This window comes from Vigna angularis, chromosome 4 (assembly GCF_016808095.1).
Source record: "Vigna angularis cultivar LongXiaoDou No.4 chromosome 4, ASM1680809v1, whole genome shotgun sequence".
NCBI classification, from domain to species: domain Eukaryota; kingdom Viridiplantae; phylum Streptophyta; class Magnoliopsida; order Fabales; family Fabaceae; genus Vigna; species Vigna angularis.
In genome coordinates this window covers 40,194,254-40,216,496 of record NC_068973.1, presented here as the reverse complement: position 1 = coordinate 40,216,496, position 22,243 = coordinate 40,194,254, and the positions used below count along the sequence as shown (strand labels likewise).

At 32.9% G+C, this 22,243-nt stretch overlaps 3 protein-coding genes across 3 annotated transcripts; 2 read left to right on the top strand and 1 right to left on the bottom strand.

The window, feature by feature from the left end:
- Positions 1–3,743, top strand: LOC108343564 (zingipain-2). Its single transcript, XM_017581920.2, has 5 exons — positions 1–558; positions 1,869–2,104; positions 2,465–2,602; positions 2,713–3,138; positions 3,410–3,743. Exons 1-5 carry the CDS (start codon positions 150–152, stop codon positions 3,485–3,487), a joined length of 1,287 nt encoding a protein of 428 aa, XP_017437409.1. The 5' UTR covers positions 1–149; the 3' UTR covers positions 3,488–3,743.
- An 898-nt stretch (positions 3,744–4,641) lies between these two features.
- On the bottom strand, positions 4,642–5,680 carry LOC108342068 (uncharacterized). The gene has a single exon (XM_017579772.2). It carries the CDS (start codon positions 5,610–5,612, stop codon positions 4,743–4,745), a length of 870 nt encoding a protein of 289 aa, XP_017435261.1. The 5' UTR covers positions 5,613–5,680; the 3' UTR covers positions 4,642–4,742.
- Positions 5,681–12,412: 6,732 nt separating this feature from the next.
- On the top strand, positions 12,413–13,974 carry LOC108341896 (thioredoxin H-type 2). The gene is made up of 3 exons (XM_017579562.2): positions 12,413–12,610; positions 13,420–13,542; positions 13,656–13,974. Exons 1-3 carry the CDS (start codon positions 12,524–12,526, stop codon positions 13,806–13,808), a joined length of 363 nt encoding a protein of 120 aa, XP_017435051.1. The 5' UTR covers positions 12,413–12,523; the 3' UTR covers positions 13,809–13,974.
- Positions 13,975–22,243: the final 8,269 nt, after the last annotated feature.

Sequence of the window (22,243 nt, the reverse complement as noted above, 5' to 3'; positions counted from 1 at the left end):
GTTTGTAGTTGGGAGTGGGGACCGTGTGGATCATTGGATGTCTTGATCCAAAAGTAGCTTCCTCAACCCTGCTCCCTCCTACTTTCCTCCTTTTCGGGAATTCCAACTCAACTCAGCGCTGTAAATTCTGATTTTCCACAAAAGGTCCGATGAAATTGTTGTTGTCTCTCATCCTCCTCTTCACACTGTTCTTGCCTTTCGCCTCTGCCTCCAACACCTCCGATCTGTTCGAAAGGTGGTGCAAGGAACACGCCAAAACCTATTCTTCCGAGGAAGAGAAACGCTATAGGTTCCGCGTGTTCGAGGACAACTATGCCTTTGTCTCCCAACACAACCAGAACGCCAATGTTAACAATTCTACCTACACCCTCTCCCTCAACGCTTTCGCCGATCTCACCCACCATGAATTCAAAACCTCACGCCTTGGATTTTCCCCTTCCTTGTTTCGATTCAAGCGGGTTCAGAATCAACAACCCCGTCACCTTCTACACCTTCCTTCTGAGATCGATTGGAGACAGAGTGGCGCCGTTACACCCGTCAAAGACCAAGCAAGCTGCGGTACTCCCCATATCTTCTTTATACGCCCTTTTTAAAAATTATCAAATAGTTTTACTTCTTAATCGTCCAACATTCCTCTTTGATCATTCATGATGCGATTAAATAGTGCCCATAACTAGTGGCAGTAGTACCTAACTCTCACTCCATGAGCTCAATTTTGAAGTTGTATTAGACAGCAGCTTAGCCTTCAGATTTCTTCTTGTAAGTACTTTTGGGAAAGAAAAATAAAAAAGAAGTTAAAATTATACACTACATCAGCTTAGTAGGCTCTATTGGACCATCTATTATAGCCCGCTCGCATATGTTAGTTGTGCAAATTTCATACGGGAGATACTTAATCCTTCGCCTGAAGGTTATGTTAGAGATTGTACACTAACTAGTGATATAATAAATAATGTAATATATGGGGAGGAGAGCCATCTAGTAATCAAGTTTGGTCAGTTTTAAGATTCTATGAAAGCATATTCTAGTGGTTTATGCCAACCATTTGTGAATATGGAAACAATCTTCACTTGATGAATTCGCTTTTGGGGGTATGCTAATCTCAAATCCAAATTCCAATATTTTTTATTTTTTATTAGTAAGTAGTTTTAAAGTGATAATTATTTTTCTAAATGTTTAATAAGTGGTAAGAAGTAGACTTTAACTTTAACTCAATTTTACAAAATTGGTATTTACATATATATTATAAATTCGTCTTATCTCTAGTTAATGTGAGGCTTCCAACATATTCCTCTCACATCAAATATATATATATTTCGAGCATGAAACTAGACATTAATGAATGGTCCGATAACAACCTAATAGCATGTGGAATAATAGACCCAACAAACATTAAATTTGACTAGGATAAGCTCTAATATATCTTTGATATCATGTTAAGAAGTGAATTTTAAGTCTAATTCAATCCTACAAAACCAATTTGTAAGGTGAGATTTGCACCAACATAATTACTCTAAATTGGTTTTATCTCTAGTCAATGTGAAACTTTTAGCTAGATTATTATTAGAAGTTTATATAGTGTTTAATTGGCCTCTAATTTGTCAAACAACTTTTGTATGGTGAGCTGGTTTTACGATTTTTCCAATTCGTGGCATAAGACCTTCAAGGAAAATCCGGTTTAGTTGAAATACTTTTGATACTAGAAAGCTACTTATCACTCTTGAGTCTTGTATATTGTGCAAAAATTCATTGGTTGATTTTGAATTCGTCCTTGGTGACATACTATTTGTTCTTCTTGGACATTTTAGTTGTCACTATGATTTGTTCATGATACAATTCAGTGACAACTTAAGATGTGTGTTATCTAGGTGCATGTTGGGCGTTCTCAGCTACTGGTGCAATTGAAGGTATAAATAAGATTGTTACTGGGTCTCTTGAAAGCATTTCTGAACAAGAATTGGTAGATTGTGATACATCCTACAACAGTGGCTGTGAAGGTGGACTAATGGATTATGCATACCAATTTATCATTGACAACAAAGGGATCGATACAGAGGATGATTATCCATATCAAGCTCGGCAACGGTCTTGCAATAAGGACAAGGTATTTTTTACTTCTTCAGCCGCTTTACCTCCAATAAGTTGAATTGTTAAGTTTCAGTCTATCAATCATATACCCACACCTGTTGGTTCAAGCACCACATTGCATGATTTCTCTGTAACTAGTTCTTGAGATCAAGAGAAAAGAAAGAAAAAAAAAAGATAAAAATTGTTATGAGTCCACTGAGTTTGACTGAAATTAATCAGTGTTTAATATGTGACTTGTGGTACCAAGGGTCAAAAATAAGAAAACTACTTGTGAAATTTATTGTCTTTTCCTTTCTTCCTTCTCTGTTTATTTGTTTTGCTGATATTAGTATGTTTATTATTTGTTTTCACCTTTCTTCCTGCATCTAATCTACAGTTAAAAAGGCGTATTGTTACAATTGATGATTATGCTGATTTGCCTCCGAACGAGGAAGAGCTACTAAAGGCCGTTGCTTCGCAGCCTGTAAGTGTAGGCATATGTGGTAGTGACAGAGCTTTCCAGTTGTACTCACAGGTTGGTAGTCGAATGATCAATATGAGCACTGACTTATTCGTATTATTATCACATATATCTGTACTATCTATCTTAAAATTAACGGTGGCTATAAAATATTGATGTATTAGGGTATCTTCTCCGGACCATGCTCAACTGCTTTGGATCATGCAGTATTGATAGTAGGATATGGTTCAGAAAATGGAGTTGATTATTGGATTGTAAAGAACTCATGGGGAAGATATTGGGGAATGAATGGTTACATACACATGATACGGAACAGTGGCGATTCCAAAGGGATATGTGGAATCAACACGTTAGCTTCATATCCTATCAAGACCAAGCCTAATCCTCCTCCTCCCCCAGCTCCTGTAAGATGTAATCTGTTCACTCACTGTTCAGAAGGAGAAACTTGTTGTTGTGCCAAGAGCTTTCTTGGATTATGTTTTTCTTGGAAATGCTGTGGGTTAACTTCTGCTGTGTGTTGTAAAGACAGGCGGCATTGTTGCCCCCTTGATTATCCAATTTGTGATACAAAAAAGAGTCAATGTTTAAAGGTTAGTATGAACTCCTTACCTGTGCTCATCACAAGTAAATGATGTAATATGGTGCCCATAACCTGGGTGATCGATTTGCAGACGTTTATGTCACAGTAAAACATATTTCAATTCAACAATTTTTAGTTCATTACCATTTGATGCAATTCTTTACTAAAAAATACTAACATTGTAGTATTCCACATAAAAGAGAATATATCAGAAAATTGTGTAATTAGCATTGCATTTTTATTAAAACAAATATACTTACTGACTTTCTCTATACTTGCAGATTACAAATGAGACTACAACAATCACAACCGGAAATCAAGATTTCTCCAACAAGCCAAGAGGTTGGAAATCTCATTGAAGTTTTTCAACATCATCCGTTTGTATGATTCATAGTTGCTATCCTATTTATTTGTGTTAATGGGTTATTTTATCACGGGTAGCCTATTAGCGCTCAAAAGGAATCAAGTTTTGACAAATGGATTGTATTCGATATTGTGTAAGGATATTTTATTGGATAAGCCAGTAGGGAATGCTTGTACAACCCTAATAACATATCGTTCTATTATATAGAGGAAACGTTTTTGTTTTAGCTACAATCGCTAGCTTCTAAAATTGTGAATAACTACATTGGGAGTTTGTCCATTTTAAAGTTGTCGTATGTGATTTTCATATCAATAAATTCTACCAATGCTAACTTGTGGGGTCTTTACATCATGATGCTTGAGTTTTGACACATATGCTTGAAATTGATTATGAACTGTAACATAAATGAAGTATATTATGAATAGAATACGTTCAGATCAACTTCAGTTATAAAATTACATTAAAACTAAAACATGCAATTTTTTTTTCTTTAGGAAATCTTAGAATTATTTATTTAAGTCCAAAACAAAAGGAGTTAAGACAGGGAGGTGACAGATATTGACAATATAAACCACCCTGAATCCTCCATCAGTGCCAGTTCTGCCAATGTAGATGTGTGTTTTCGTTTGCAGGCTAAGTGAAATCGGGTAACCAATTGTATAAATTTGGATTAGTAATGCTCTGATCTTAGTTTGCTCACCTGAAACCTCAGTCTGCAGATATAGTAGACTTCAAACTAATAATCCAATATGTTCAACAAAACTCTAGTCACAAACTAAACATTGTCTCCACACCAATAATTCCAAAATTGCAAATCCTATTAAAATCGAAACAGTTAAAGCCAATGAACAGTCATAACAATTCACATCCACTTAGCACTTAAAAGAGCAAGTTATTGAAAAAGCATTACTAAAAAATACGAACACAGAAGAACATCAAATCATGTGATGTGCATTTTTATTCTAAAACAGAATATGCTTCTAACTGTCTGCATCAGGTGGCGAAATGAGACAGATAGATTAAATATTCTATTAGCCTGCAGCACTACTTGTATTGAATCCGCAGATCAAATAGCATATACTATCTTTATCTATCAAGTAACGCAATATATAATGGGTATCACAGTAAAGAACAAAAATGCAAGCAGAGTTTACGCACGAAAAGAATTTACAACTATTTTCTCAAAATATGTTGCCACGAAGTTACACTTACAAGCAACAATACATTGGGTATAGAGTATAAATCACCAATCAAGAAGAATTGGAAGAAGAGGGAAAAACATCTTTAACAGCAGAAGCAGCAGTGAGGTAATTAAGAGTGTTCTTCAATGTTTCCTTCTCCCTCTTCAATCTGGCGGCGGTGTCCTCCAATTCAAGCAGCGCTTGTTGCTCCCTTGGCGCGCCCTCGAAGGTGCTGCCAACGAAGAACGAGAACGTCGTTGGAAACAGGTTTCTTCTCAAATCCCCAACCTCCTTCTCCGGTTTCCCTCCCAACCGGTTGGATAACCGGATAACGTCCTTCATGTAGGTCTCCACCTCGGTGGCCAACCCGTCCAGATCGAGGTCGGTGGAGGGAGATGGCCGGTCCTCGAGCCACGTCACCTGCGCGACCAGGTAGGGTTTCGTGCGCACCACACTGTTCACTCGGAACCGTTCCTGGCCCTTACAGATGAGGAAAAAGCGGTCATCCACGAGGCGCTCATGCTTTATGACTTCGCCGACGCAGCCAACGGCGGCGGTTCCGGAGACGGCATCCGTGTAGATGACGCCGAAGCGGAGGTCTGTTTGAAGGAGTGTGTGCATCATGATGCGGTAGCGGAACTCGAAGATCTGCAAGGGGAGGATGGCGCCGGGGAAAAGCACCAGAGGGAGAGGGAAGAGAGGAAGCTCGACGACGTCATCGGAGTTGGGGGAGTTGGGGTGGTGCTTCTCGGAGAAGGAAGAGGCAGAGCAGCGGAGAGTGGAATTAAGTTTCCGGCAGCGGTGGCGGAGAACGGCGAGATTGAGATGGTGCAGAGAGTTTGAGGATTTAGGGTTTAGGGAGAGTGTTATAGGGTTTGAGGAGGGTTTGTGAGGTAAAGAAGAAGAAGTGGGAGAAGGGATAAGCTGTGGGAATGCCATTTCTTCCAATGAGAAATTTAGAATAGAATATAAGAAACCGCAGAAGTAGAAGTGAACGTTACAGACAAGCTTTTGTTGTGTGGTTATTATTGGACCTTTTATTAATTTTATTATTACTATTTTCTGTTATAAATCTGTTGTGAACTTCACAGTGGCTAGTTAGATTTTGTGAGTTCAAAATAAGATTATGTGGAACACATAATAATGAAGATTAAGCATATGACACAAGATTTTTTTTTTGTTTGTGGTTCCGGATATCCCACGTGCCTATTTTAGATCAAAAGAAATCAGGCCCCAAAAGTTTTATTGGGCCTAATCTAATATTTGGCCAAATATTCGAATTTAAAATCTCCCTAATCTTTTAATGAATTATAATATTTCATAAAAAAATTAAATAATAAGGTCAACAAAATTGAACGCTGAATTGGCATATCAATATCAATCTTTTAATTAATAAAAGAAAATCAAAATCAAGATCATGTATGACTAATTGATTTCATCTATTTACACGTAACGAACTTGGATTTTACATGATTTTTTTTGGTTCGGATATCCCACGTGCCTATTTTAGATGAAAAAAAAAGTATTACTCTCTCCATCACCACCAAATACTTCCTGTAGCATCTCATATCTATTTTGTCTTGTTATAAAACGAATGTCAATATCCGTTTCACCTTAGGTTGACATCCGTTTACATATTTTATATTTTAGTTTATTATTTTTATTTTAAAAAAAAAGAAACCTTCAACGGGACGTGGTCATATCTATTTAATAAATTTTTCAAAAATATTTTAATTATCATTTAAATAATAATACATAAATTAAATTAATAATTATTATTTTATTAAATTAAATTAAATTAATTTATAAATAATTAAGTAATAATTCTAGAAAAATTAAATAATATTTATATACTAATTTAAAATATAATAAATTAAAAACTAAAAACTAAAAAAAAGAAATCTTCAATGGATGTGGTCATGTCTGTTAACAGATGTGGTACATCTGTTTAATAGATTTTTCAAAAATATTTTAATTATTATTTAAACAGTAATACATAAATTAAATTAATAATTATTATTTTATTAAATAAAATAAAATAAATTTATATATAATTAAGTAATAATTTTAAAAAAATTAAATAATATTTATATATTAATTTAAAATATAATAAATAAAAAAACTAAAAAAAAACTTCAACAAATGTTGCCACATCCGTTAACTCCGTTTTAATAATTTTTTTAAAAATATTTTAATTATTATTTAAATAATAATACATAAATTAAATTAATAATTATTATTTTATTAAATAAAATAAAATTAATTTATAAATAATTAAGTAATAATTTTAAAAAAATTAAATAATATTTATATATTAATTTAAAATATAATAAATTAAAAAACTAAAAAAAAAAAGAAAAAAATGTCAATGGATGTAGTACATCTGTTAAAAAAAATTTCTTTAACGGATGTCGACATTTCTTTAAAAAAAGAGGTGGAATGTAGGATATTTTAAAATATAAAAGATAATTTAAAAATTTTAAAAAAATATAGTGGTGCAAGAAGCAATAGGATGAGGTAGAGAATAACCTCCAAAAGAAATCAGGCCCCCAAAAATTTTATTAGACCTAATATGATATTTGATCCAATATTCGAATTTAAAATCTCCTTGATCTTTTAATGAAATATAATATTTCATTAAAAAATTAAATAATAAAGTCAACAAAATTGAATGCTGAATTGGCATATCAATATCAATCTTTAAATTAATAAAAGAAAATCAAAATCAAGATCATGTATGACTAATTGATTTCATCTATTTACACGTAACGTACTTGGATTTTACATATTAGTTGTTGAATCCTAATATCATACTTCAACGTACTTATCTATTGTCACATAATTTAATACTTGAATCATAATTTTTATTAATGATATTTTGATGTCTTCAACTAATTAAAAAATGCTAAACCACATTTTTCTCACAAAAATTTTCAAACTCTCTAGGCTTATACTTTTCATTGGTTCTTAAAATCTTGAACAACAACTTTTCTTTACGATCAATGGTTTACACTTTTTAAACATCTCATATTCTTCTCTTTTCTTCCATGTCTTTACTTTTCACAACTAACAGTTTAAACTTATTAAACACCTCCATTACTTTACTTTTCTTCTTTATTAAATATAACCACCTTCTTCTGCTATGTTTATTAATAAAAAGTATAATATTAATTAAATATACTACATTTTATACTTTTTCGTTTGTAACTCATACTCACTCCTTGATGTATAGAGTTTCACTTCTAACCACCATCAAAGCACCTTTGGAGGAACTTCACCATTTCTTTGGTATAAATGTTAATACTTTCATCTACACTCTTTGAATTAATAACAGAAGCTTGTTATCATTTTTCACTGCCTCCTTGTGCATCACCATGCTTAGAAAAGGATAATATTATACACCTGTAAAATTAAAAATGGTTAAATTTATAAAATGATAAAGTTCTAAAATATTAAAACCATAAAATTACAATAGATAATTGTGAAATGATGAAATAAAAAAAAATTAAATTTTAAAATTATAAAAATATGAATTTATAACTATGAAAGTATAAAATACAAAGATGTCGAATAATAAGGTTGTCAAATTATAAATTTCTAAAAGTTATAAATTTGTAAAAATACAAAAATATAAAAATATAAAATTGTAAATGCAACGTTATTACATGAATATGAAGTAACAGATATTCGTGACTAAGTCATCCAGAATTCAAGTTTTTAAAAAGTTTTTAAGATTTGTAAGATGTGTGACAATAATTAAATATATACTATTTATTGGTTTAATATAACTTATGGTTTCTATTTTTGTACAATGAGACTCAATTTTGTCGATTTTGTTTCGTATACGATTCATTTTTATTGGCTTTGTTTTAAGTGAGACTCAATTTTGTTGAATGTTTAATAGAGCTCACATTTTTATAGTTTATGTTTAATTTAGTCATTTTTCATGACACCGTCTAAATTGTTAATGAAAGATTTGTAGTTTTTTATTTTTTTTTACATTTTTTCTTAATTAAAACAAGGTTTAATACCCAATTTTGTCTCCAGTTTGATTCGGAAATCTCAATTTAGTCCCTCTTTATAAAACTAATTGTAATGGATCCTTACTTGTATTTATGTGAGTCAAATTAGTCCCTTCCATTAAAACAGAGTTAATGGACTGATGATGTGGCAGTAGTCACTAGTTAGGTGTCTAACACGTAATTGTGTGTGTGCTTACGTGGTGTTAGGGCAACTGATTTTAAAATTGAGTTTTAATTAGAAATTGGGTTTATCTACAACACCATCTCCATCATCCTCTTCTTTGATTGACCTGAAACACTTAGTCTAAAACACCTCATAACCACAGCCTAGGGGCACTGGTTCCCTCGTTACTACTCACCCGTAACCGCCCCTCTCTGCTCATCATCCCCAACCACACTTCCCTTTCGCTCCCGATTCACCATTCTTCTCTGATGGCTGCCACCACAATCCCCAATCCCAACCCCCACAGATGCTGAGACGCTAACAATGGTCCACTCAAATGCACAACCAAGCACCCTCATCGTCAAGGGCTGTCGCCTCCGTCGCCTCTGATCAGCGCCATCAGTAGCAGGTCCCCGCTCCTCTCGCCACTAGCCCAACTCCGATCGCCATCACTCCACTCTGAAGCCACCGAACCACCATCTTCTACCTCTGCGTATCTCTGTCCCCGCCGCTCCTTCCTCCAGCCCTCCACCGTCCTCCGTCGCACACTCTCTACCACAACTCACCGCCGCCCTCACCATGGCTCTCGCCTCCCTCAGCAACAGTGCCCCCAAGCAAAACGCCGAGATCGGTAGAGGGTGGTGTCGCAATGGCCGATTCGAAGAAGCAGTGGTCTGCGGTGGCCGGTTGGGTGAAGTTTGAGGCATGGCCGTGGGTGACAGAGGACGGAGGACGCACACAGTTAAATAAACCCAATTTCTAATTAAAACCCAATTTTAAAATCAGTTGCCCTAACACCACGTAAGCACGCACACAATTACATGTTAGACACCTAACCAGTGACTACTGCCACATCATCAGCCCATTAACTCCGTTTGCCTATATTTAACAGAAGGGACTAATTTGACTCACATAATTACAAGTAAGGATCCATTACAATTAGTTTTATAAAAGAGGGACTAAATTGAGATTTTCGAACCAAACTAGGAACAAAATTGGGTATTAAACTTTAAAACAAATTATTCATATATCTAGTTAATATTGTGTCATGTGACAATATCAGTATCACGTGTCAAGTCAATATTAGTGTCAAGTGTCAGAGTTTTGTATTTGATTTCGTTCCGTTTTTTTTTTAATTTAGTTTCCATTTTTGCTAATTTTGATTCAATTCAAATTCAATTTTGTCACTCTGAATTGAAATTAAAGTTAATTTTTATTAAAATTCATATTTTTATTAAATATTTTTATTATTTTTAAACCAATTCTAGAATATAATTATTATATTTTTTTATTAAATATTTTTATTATTTTTAAACCAATTCTAGAATATAATTATTATATTTTTTTTATTAAATATTTTTATTATTTTTAAACCAATTCTAGAATATAATTATTATATTTATATTTAATTTTTCTATACGTAAAAAACAAGGTTAAAGTAAGTTTAAAAATAATGAAGAATTATTCCTCTATATTTAAAAACAATAAAAAAATTTCATTCTAATTTTAAAAATAAATTATAATTTTTCTTATAATTTTAGAAATACATTATAATTTTCCTTTTAATTTTTAAAATAACGAAGAAATTTCTTTCTAATTTTTAAAATAATAAATAAATTTCCTTCTAATTTTAAAAATAATGAAACTTTTTCTTCTAATTTAAAAATAATGAGTAATGTTTCTTCTATTTTTAAAAATAATAATAAAATTTCATTCTAATTTTAAAAATAATGAAGAATTTTCATTCTAATTTTAAAAATAATCAAACTTTTCTTTTAATTTTAAAAATAATGAAGAAGTATCATTCCAATTAAAAATAATTAAAAATAATGAATATTTTTTCATATAATTTTAGAAATAATTAAAACTTTTTGTTCTAAAATATAAAATTGAGACCAAATTAAATAAAATTAAAAAAAATTGAGATTAAATTAAACAAAATTAATTAAAAACTATGACTAAATTGAATAAAATTAATAAAAATTATGACAGACACTAACACATAATTTTAGTGTTGATACATTGATACTAATTTAACATGTAATACTAATATTGATTTAACACGTATCATTAAATGACCTGGTTCTCACCTAACATTAACAATATATTTCAGAAATAAGGAAGGAAAAATGTTTATGATTATTTAATACAGTATCTTCTTAGTTAAAGGTAAACTATTTTTATGAGTTGTTATTTTCTTATATATGTTATTCATTTATTTATTACTCAATTACTATTTGACTTTATTTATTTGTGTTAAGTAGGTTGTATGAACACAGTTATCCAAACTTCTTCTTTTTTTGACATAGCATAGATTTCTTTTATTTTTTCCTAAATAGCTTACTTTTCCTTATATTTACTCAAACATGGTTTTGTATATAGGTCGGGTTTTTGGAGAATCGAATTTTAATTTTTGTTTTTGTCCATTTTCATCAAATTATCAATTACGAAAAACCGAATTCTGAACTAGTATTTTATTCTTGAACTTTTTTAAAAAATTACAAAAATAAAATAAAATAAATTTTATTACAAGATAATGTAAAATATATTATAAGTAGTGCATGGTTAAATATTTTATATTATTTAATTTTTTATTTTCTTTTATCTCTTTAAAATTGTAATAACATTTTGTTTTGAAAATTAATAATAAATTAGAAGGATTATTTTTTTATAAAAAATGATCTCTTGATTAATTTCCAACACACAAAAAATATTACAAATATCAAAGAAATCAAAGAATTAAAATATTATATTTCTTTATTTTAAACTATCATTTTTTTATTTTCCAAAATTTTACAAAACATTACAAATATCACTACATTATTTTTATACATATCAAAACATTATATTTTTTAATTTAAAAATACTATCCTATTATCAATTCCTACTTCTTTAAGTCTCAACATCCAAAATAATTATTATCCTAAATAATTTAAACATAAATTTATACATTATTTTTTAATTTTCCAAAAAATTCAAACGATTACGACCTTACTTTTATTTTATTTTACTTCTTATTCTTTAAAATCAATATCGTATTTTTAATTAATTTGAAAAACAAAAAATTAAAAATCTAATTCAGAATTCGATCCCAAAAACCAAATTTCACCTAATTTTTTGGTGAAATTAAAAAACAAAAGGTCAGAATTCGACTTCTGAAGAATCGAATTATAACCTAAATGTAAAATCATGCTACTTGGATAAATAAAAGGAACAACATACTATATGAAAAAAAATAAGAGGAATATGTAGTATGTCTGAAAAAAAAAATTCTTATTTAACCTAAGAGAGCATTGTTAGTAAAAAATTGGATATAGAAATTCTTTGAGATTAAAATATAACCGACATTTGAGTAATGAATGAAAGATACGAATAAAATCGTGCAGAACAAAGAAATAGGTGTAAGAGTTTGCGTTGGCGTTTTACACTCTCTCTTGTCCCTGACGTCAGCCATGAGGCACAACGTAAATTACTAGACAGCCCTTGGCATGGGGACTTGGGCCACTCAAATGTGAACTCGCCATAAACGCGTGAACGGAATCTTTTATTAAATATATCTATTTCTATAAATATGTAGGCACTTCTTCCCTGTTGCCTCCATAAAAAAAAGAAAAGAATCCAAAGAAGCGTGGTGATTGTGAAGAAGAAGGAAGAGAAAGAGAACAATGGCGGAAGAGGGACAAGTTATCGGTGTCCACTCCGTGAGTGAGTGGAAGGAACATCTCCAGAAGGGAAAAGAGACCGGCAAGCTGGTAATGTCCAACTCTTTAACTTCCTCTCTACTTTCATTTTCCCCTTTGCTATGTGTTAATTTTCACAGGCATTATGCATGTTAGGGTTTTTCAATACCGAAATTCCTCTGTCTTTTCCCTTAAGAGGACGTATCTGCTCTGTTATTGTGAAATCGTTATTGGTTGGTAAGAGATCGTTGTATTGTGTCTTCCATAGCTGTTCCCTCTCCTCCTGTTCTTTTTATAATTGATTTTCATCCCTTTCTTTAGATTTTGCCGTATTACCTCCTTTGTTGAATTCTCGTCATGAGTGTGGTTGTAGAATTATGATTACATTTTGTTGCTTATTATTAGCTTTTTGTTTTTTTAACCTTGTTGCTACCTTTGAAAAGACTGTTTTTTGTGGTGATCTATCCTAAAGTTACTCAATCTGCTTTGATATTGGGAATTTTGTATTCTTAAAGGTGTTGTTTGATACACTTAATCAATTGAAGTGCCTGTGATCGAAGTTTCAATTGCATGTACTGCCTTGACTAACCTAGTAGAAAGAAAGGAAATACTTTGTAAGTCTGGGGTGTTGCTGTTTAGAAGTAGCTGCAGAGGATGTTGATCCCTTGAAAATGCCCTTGTTAGTGAACTTTTTAGCTGCCTTTGTGATTTATTTGATTATTGAAGATCTGTGTCATGATTAGCACGATTTGTGATTCTTTAAAATGGTTTATGTTTGATCTGTGTCATTACTGGCTTGATTTGTGATTCTTTAAAATGGTTTTCTTTTCGTAAGGCAATTTTAAACCATTAAAAATACTGAAAGGAAATTTCTTTAATAGATTGTGGTGGATTTCACTGCTTCTTGGTGCGGTCCATGCCGATTCATTGGTCCAGTCCTAGTTGAGATTGCTAAAAAGATGACCCATGTCACCTTTCTCAAAGTTGATGTAGATGAACTCGAGGTGAATATGACTATCTAAATGTCACTGAACATGGTTTAGTTTTTTTTACTCTAGATCCTAAAACACTATGAGGAATTTCCTAATTTAATCTTGCAATCACTTTGGTTCTTCAGTCTGTTTCAAGAGAGTGGGAGATTGAAGCTATGCCAACCTTCCTGTTCTTGAAAGAAGGCAAGCTGGTGGACAAGGTTGTGGGAGCCAAGAAAGAGGAGCTGCACGCGAAAATAATCGAGCATGCAAATGCTGCTGCTGGTAGTTCCATATGAATGAATGTGTTGAGAATAATAAATATATTTCTTCAGTCATTTTGCTTTTACTTATTTTTGAGTCTGTCTGGATGATTTCAGCTTGGATATGGAGTTAGTAAAACATGGACTGAGTTATGTGTAAATGAAATTGTTGCAGTGTCCCATTTGCAGTGCCCCATTTGCAGTGCCCCTGCACATGTCACCATTAGTAGTATTGATTTTAATTTTAGGCGATAACTTAATATCTAAAAGATTAGATTGTGATGCAATTCAACTTATAACTACGAAGTAATTACAATGACCTATAGGAAACCAATAAATCGGCACGAAAATGCATCAAACCATATTCTAGATAATATAACTGTTTCATCAAATATTATTATACTTTTAAGGAAATAAAATAATATAATTAATATAGCTGTAGTCAGACTCTGTTACAATATGATTGTTTCAATCCATATTAGAAAAATAGAATTTTCTTTAGACCAAACTAGTGTTCTAAGACAAAACCAAAGAAGACCAGGAGACAAAAAAAAGTCAAAAGAATGTAACTATAGACATAATTGGAAGAGTATTTTGAAGGGAAGTTTTTGTCCCAAATTGCATGGTTCTCAAATCAATCCCAAGATATTGTAAATTTTGATAGAAATAATTTTGAAAGATGTCATAGCCCATTTAAAACGTACTCAGGATTCGTTTTAGTAGAGTTCATGTAACACCCTAAATAATTTAAAGGGTATTACTTGTAGTAAAGACTAAATTAATTTGATATCTGATATAAACAATCAAACTTTATTTTAATTCTTCCAAAGTACAATCCAAACTTACAAACTTTGAACAATATAGTGTTCACCCCTTAACATAAATTCGAAATTAAACTTATAAGTCTTACACAACATATTTTTCCAATGCAACTTTATTCTTTTTACAAAAATCTCAAAAAGTTTTTCCCCGCATCCCTCTTATCATCTCTAAGCTTTTTCAACCGTATCTGCAACATTATCTGCTCACATGTTATATGATCATAGCACAAACAAATAAGGGTAAGTCAACCATATCATACAATCATTAAACTTACTTATAATATAAATGTTTCAATCATGTATTTCTGCAATTTATAAATACCATTATCCCGATGTTATTAATTCATTTTTTTTTCTTATCTTCTTCAAAATCATCTTTCTCATTTTCATAAACCTTACAAGTATACCATGCTTACTCACTAAGCCTTATGGTCAGACCGCTCTCTGCCTGCTTCCTTAAGCTTTACTTGTATACTATGTCTTACTTTCTGAAACCTTATAGTCAGATCTCTCTCTGCCTACTTCTATAAAACTTACAAATCATATGTTTATATTAAAGTCTTATGGTCAGACCACTTTCTGCCTGCTTTCATAAACTTACAAATCATATGTTTATGTCAAAGCCTTATGGTCAGACCACTTTCTGCCTGTTTTCATAAACTTACAAATCATATGTTTATGTCAAAGCCTTATGGTCAGACCACTTTCTGCGGTTGTTACTTTCCTCATATCAAGCTCTCATGGTATAAACCGAACATACTACTCCCAATAGTAAACATCATTTCATAAGTAATGATTTCTTATATCCACTCCAACATTTCATAAAATCAACAAATCATACCCTCTTATCCACCTAACTCAATCATGTTCATTCTTTAATCATAAATTGACAATAACCCGTTTTGGTGTCAATAAATTAAGCATATTGCCAGATATCATACTTCATATTATAAACTCATTTTTCCCATAACGAGTATAACTCAACATATTTTCACCAATCAAAGGTCATAGATAAGCCAAAATACATCAACATATCTTAGGAACTACATATTAAAGTTTGGGCTCAATGTAACGGTAAATGAAATATATATTAAGTTTTTACCATGATAACTTAAGAACAAAAATATAGTGTTCATCATACTTTTCAAAATTTCAAAATTTATTTCTCAACACATAGACTTCTAATTACAAATCCGAACGGTCAAATTATAGTAATATATCTTAGGAATCATATATCAAATTTTCAGGTTGATCTAACGGTCAAATAGAACAGAATCTACATTTTACCGAGAAGACTCAGTAACACAATAACATGGATAATTAATTTACTCAAACATGCAGAACTTATTTCTCCAAGTACAAACTCTTAATTAATGATCCGAACGGTCAAAGTGAAGAAATAGGTCTTACGATTCATATATTAAAATTTTAGCTAAATTCAACAGTAAAAACAATTAAAAGGAATGTTTTACCACAGTAACTCGAAAATAAGAAAAAATATAATCATGAAAACTAAATTTACACAAGTGAATAGATAACTACCATTACCAAAATTTTAACATGTTCATAACTCATATTCATGATCATAACATGTATAAATATCATATGTAAAAAAGGATTAGCTCCCCTACCATCAAAATAATCTTAATATAAAAATTCAGGGGAAACAAGAAGTTGAATCTGGCAGAGTCGGTTAGACATCTCCCCATCCTTCCAGAAAGATGCAATAAAAAAAATAGATAAAACAATAAAATTTCTGGGGAAACAAGAAGTTGAATCTGGCAGAACCGGTTAGACAACTTCTCATCCTTCAAAAAATACAATATAAATAAGAAATAAAAGGTCTGGGGAAACAAGAAGTTGAATCTGACAGAGCCGGTTAGACAACTTCTCGTCCTTCCAAAAATACAATATAAAGAGATAAGAAACAATAAAAGCTTTGGGGAAACAAGAAGTTGATTCTGGCAGAGCCGGTTAGACAACTTATCATCCTTCCAAAATTGCAAAAGAAATAACTAAATGTTCTAAGTAACAATAACGTACAATTAGCATAACAGAATCAATATCACGTTTTACAACCATCAAACTTGGGTCTCATCATAGAAGCATGTTCTCATTCAAAATTCAAGATAATCCAGAAACAAAATACTCCATATTCCAGATTTAAAATTAGACAAAAGCAAAGTATTATATACTCAAGATTCAAGAGTAGCTTCCCTTACCTCTATTACAGACTTAATCTTCTCGTTCCCTGAAAACTTCCAGAATGTCCCCTTTGCAACTAGAAATTCTTCCAACTCTCTTCTCTCAAAATTTTTCTAAGTTTTTGGTGTAAATTTTCAGCCTTCCCCCCTTGGCTATTTATAGCAAAAAAAATTTACTATTTATTTTTACTATTCATTTTTCTATTCATTTTACTATTACAAAAATAAATTTTTATTCACAATTTGATGAATTCTGATCTCTTATGACTCAAGACAACGTGGAATACTTATCCCTTCCACAAATTAATTTTTTTTTACTATTCACATTTTACTATTCACTTTTTACTATTTTTTTTAATCTAGTATCTGAATTACAAATATTTTCAAGGGTCTTACAGTTCACGTGTCAAGAGGGGGGCTCGACACTCAGATGGAGGACGACAGGTGTTGGCAGATGAGCGGACGTTCGTTTTGACGTGGGAAGGAAAACTTGATTTTCAGAAATTCATGTCACACTCTCTACATGCACCCTTCTTCCCAGATTCTGAAAAATCTCATTTTCTCTTCATTCTCACTACATCTCCTTCATCTTCTCTCTATGAAATCTCACCCTTTCTCTTCTCCAATCTCCGTTCAGACATCGTAGAAGCACTTCCGACGTCAAGAGTTTCAGTTTGAACCGATCAGTTTCGGGTTCTGAACTGGTAAGTTCTTCTTCTCCTTTAGTCGTTTGTTTTATGGCACATGTAAACCAACATTCTGGTTGTATGAGTTCATCTCATTCTGAGCCATTTTTGGTCTTCTGTTTGGTTTAGTTTTTGGAGAATTATTGAGCGAGGGTAGAAGGACTTGTAGTAGGGCGAACCTTATTTCTGCCTCTGAGAACGTTCGGTCACGCTTAGAGGTAAGGGAAGCTTATCTAATTTAATTTGTATGTTGATGTATTGCTTGAACGTTCGTTGAGTTGATGATTTAATGTGAACTATGATTATACTATGTTCTGATGTATGAAGTATATGAAATTTCTATGATATGGAGGTATGAAATTATGTAGATAAATGTTGAGAAATTGAATTGAGATAAATGATTTCTAAGTATGAAATTTTTCTATGAAAGCATACGTTCGTCACTGAACGGTCCTTGACCGTTCGGTTTTTCTAGTGAACTTGGTTGGAATTGGATCCTTTCATTTGGGAAGAATCCTAGTTGAGGAAATACTGTGCATGAGCGTTTGGCCAAGCATAGTTGTTTCTTGGTATTCAGTTAAAAACTTAAGTGTGTGTGTATATATATATATATATATATATATATATGTATTTGTATATTTTCGTTTGTTCTTAAACACTACTTCAAATGGTATCTTATTATATTTATCAAGCCTTCTACTATAAGTTTAGTAGTGCTCGGTCTTACACCAAGCGCTCATTCTCTTTTCTTTTATAATCTATCTTGATGAAAATAGCGTTCATCCAACTTCAATAGAGTTTTCTCTCTACCGTGCTCGGTCATTGACTGACATTCGGTTTTCTTGATGTTAAACTCAAAATAAGCTAAGTATTTATAAGCGTTCGGTTTCTTCATGTGAATTCTTCTAAGTATTATTTCTTGGATGTCTTGAAGAGTCTGTATCCAATGGTTTCGGCCTAGAGTATTAACTCTGGGCATGGTCTTTTCGGTGTTCGGTCTGAGCTCACAAGGGTCAGTTCATTTAATTGGCCCACTTTGTAATTAACATTCGTTCCATTCGTTTCTTGCGATATTTATTGCACTTGGTTTCTTTCTCGACCCGATAGTAACCCTCCCGGCCTTAGTCTGTTCTGGAACAGGAGACCTCTCGGTCTCACTCCAAGCGTTCGGTCTCGTTAAAGGTTAAAGTCTAACATTCGGTATTTGTTACCCTTAGTGATCCTTGTACAAATGGTGAAATTGAGATGATTAATAATGAAAGATGAAAAGAATATGATATGGATGAAATGTTTTGGATTATGGCCGAGCGTTCCAGGGAGGAATAACTCATGGATGAAATGTTTCTCTTACTTCCAAGTAGGTCCTACAAGAGACTACTCATTTCTTACCAACTCTCTCTTTCTCTATTTACGTAACCCTTCATTTCTTTCTCTTTCTCTTTTGTCTTCAATACACAAATTTCATTCACTCATCTTTTCTCATAAAACCATGGATCCCACTTCCCACTTTATTTGACTTTTCAAACCAAACAATTTCTTCCTCACACCAAAGTTACGTAACCACTCTCCTTCACCCAACTACCTTACTCTTTTTTTTTCTTAAATTAAATCCACCAACACTCAAGACCCCACCATATTATACATCACTTTGTCCTTGTTTTCCTCTCTTCATTTCATTAAATCCATCAACACTTATAACCCCACCATATTATACACCACTTTCTCCTAGTTTTCCTCTCTTCATTTCTCCCACCACTTACGGCACTCTACTGTCTTCTCCTATCTTTTCTTTAATTAACCAACATTCCACCAACACTCACTTCTAATTTGTTTAATCTCTCCTTAACTCTTCAATCCCAACTTCACACTCATTTCTCACCTCATTTACGTCCCATCCATGTAACTCCTTCTCCACACACCTAAACACTACAAATTTCATTTCACTATTCTCTTTTTCTTCATTTCCATAACATTCCAAGTCAACTCCAAGACTCTACTCCATTCCTTTCTTTCTCAACTCCTACCCCAAGACTCTCATTACTTCTCGTTGCCTCTATTGTAATGTGCCCATCTCCACCTTTCACTTTCATAATTCTTCCTTCATGTTCTTCTTCCACTCAAGACATACATAATCGTACATGACAATCTGTTAAGCAAACAACATTAATCAATCCAATACACATTACCAGACAATAACAGTCCCAAGAGAACCACTAAACAACACAAAACCTCGTAACTCATACTTAGACAAAGAAAATGGCTTTGAAACCATCACCAACAGTTCCAGACAGGTTCAAAACCCCCATAACGACCTAAGGAACGTCCAAAACGGACATCCAGAACTCCAAAAACTATCAAAAACAAAGACAACAACATGTTGATACGCCTAGGGGCGCTCGGGGGGCGCTGGGCGCGAACCGCCTCGCATTTAGTTGACAACAACCATGAAATTTGACTTTTGATGCACTTGGAACCTGTTTTAATGGCTAAAGGGGTTCTTTACACATTGGTATTGATGGGAAACACGTTTATAAGTTGAAACAAACATCCATTTGATCACTAGATCCAAGATTACGTGTATCAAACCACTTTTGACACTTTAAAAATCCAAATTCACTTCTACAAGTTGCCCAATTTCATTTCTATCCTTTAAAACCCTCAATTCTTCCAACTATCAATAATAACACAGTTTTATATCAACAACATACCAGCTCAGAATTTAACATACATACAGATCATACAACAAATTTTCAACAAGACACTAGCTCTCCTTACCTTCTACCCATCGTACACTATGTTATATCCCAAGTTAAACCCCTTACCTCTTGAAGACTTCCTTTGTAAACCTTGAATCCATCTCCACAAGACTTGCAGCACCTTGGCCTCCTTACGACTCCAGAAGCTCTCAACTTCACCTCTCTCACAGATTTTGCAGCAACTACTTCACTCCCACAAGTGCAGAACTCATTTCCTCCTTTTCCCACACTTGTAGATCTGTCCAAGAGACACCATGGCCCCTTAATCCACTAAGAAGCACTTAGTAATTGGAAAGGAGAAACTGCCCACGCTCCTCTCTGGCCCAAGGGACCATCATTATGGGTCTGGAGCATATTCTCCAACTTTCCACCCAATTCCCACTTATTTCAGGTCTGAAACGTGGAAACTGACAACGCTCACGCTAGGGTGCCCCTAGGAATAGGGCGCTGGGCGCAAGTTTTTTGCGAAGACCCCGTGCCCGGGCGCCCCACAAGAGGCGTTGGGCGCAAGTCCCCCCAGCAGCACAATTGTCGCAACTTTGACAGTTCGATTGACCCCTTTCCTAAAGTCGAAAATACGTGTATGAGTACTCAAATCGAAGCTCTTTGAGTCTACTATCCAATAAAGAAAAGAATCAACTCAATTGATATTTTCTACAAAAAGTTATAATTAAAATAGTAAACCATGTCAGACTTTGACAACATTATATTTTACATTATAACTTGAACTTTTTATAACTCGGTAAATTCTTGAGGTTCTAGGGTCTTACAACTCTTGCCTTGGTCTAAGGGACACTTCAAAGGAACTCTTAGCACAAAACCCGCTCGGACGATAAAGAACGCATGCTAGTATGAATTGAAACTCAGGTAAAATCCTCTGCCGATCGATATAACTTTATAAACCCAACGCAATATAAAAAATTTTGCTAGGGCTTGGGAGGCTTATGTTACTATGGGCTCATAGCCGACCGAACGGTAAGAGTGCAGAAGAGTCGGCCGACCGATGATACCTCTCAGGTCAATGAACCGATCGGTAAAAACAGTCGTTAAGATAATTAATAGTAATAATTGTCGGAGAGTTAATAAAAATAATTGTCATTTATTGAAAATTAATATTGTCATTCATTGGTGATTAATGAGTCAGACCTAATTGTAAGCTCATTATAATTTATAAATATTTGTCTGACAAAGACGAGAGGTAACTTTTGAACTGAACTTTGAATTCTGATAACTAAATCTTGATTACAAGATTATTACGCAAAGTCACTAACTTGAGCGTCGGAGTGTCTTTTGCAGGCACCCCGCGCAGCTTGGACAAAGAAAAGAGAGAAGACAACGTAACTGGATAATAGAGCGGACAACTTTGAATGTTTTAGATTAGGGTTCTAAATCCTGCCGAAACAAGAAATAAATTTATTATATAAAACATCGAAATATCACTTTCATTAAAAAAACTTTAAAATAATATATTTATCAAAATTTTAAAATAATATATTTATGAATTTTTCTATTTATATACTTTTTATTTTTTTTCATATGTTTAAAATATGAACTTCCAATAAACCCTTATATTTTTAAATGATCGATGATACAAATTATGGCAGGTTATCTAGTTAATTACTAAGACTCAACATATTTTTCATTATTTTGACAGTATTCATGCATTTATTTCGGGAAGAATGTTCTTAAAAAAAGGGATAAACCAGCTAGGAGAAAAGAAAAATAAGAAAATTAAGGAGAGACAATCTTATATAGCGAGAAGAGTTCGAGAACAGACCGACAGAGACAACCAAGGGCATCCGATAAAGAAAACACGAAGAGCAAAAGCTTAGTGCGCTTACACTTGACGCTAACCAAAACATAAGACAAAGCAGAATGAAGGAACATTTACACTTGAAAAAGATTCCAAGGTTCCGAAGAAAGAAAAAGTGACAAGTTATCATGCATGGAAGGAACATTTTAGGAAGAGTTGTGATATGTTAAAGCTTTTAATATGGAAATTAT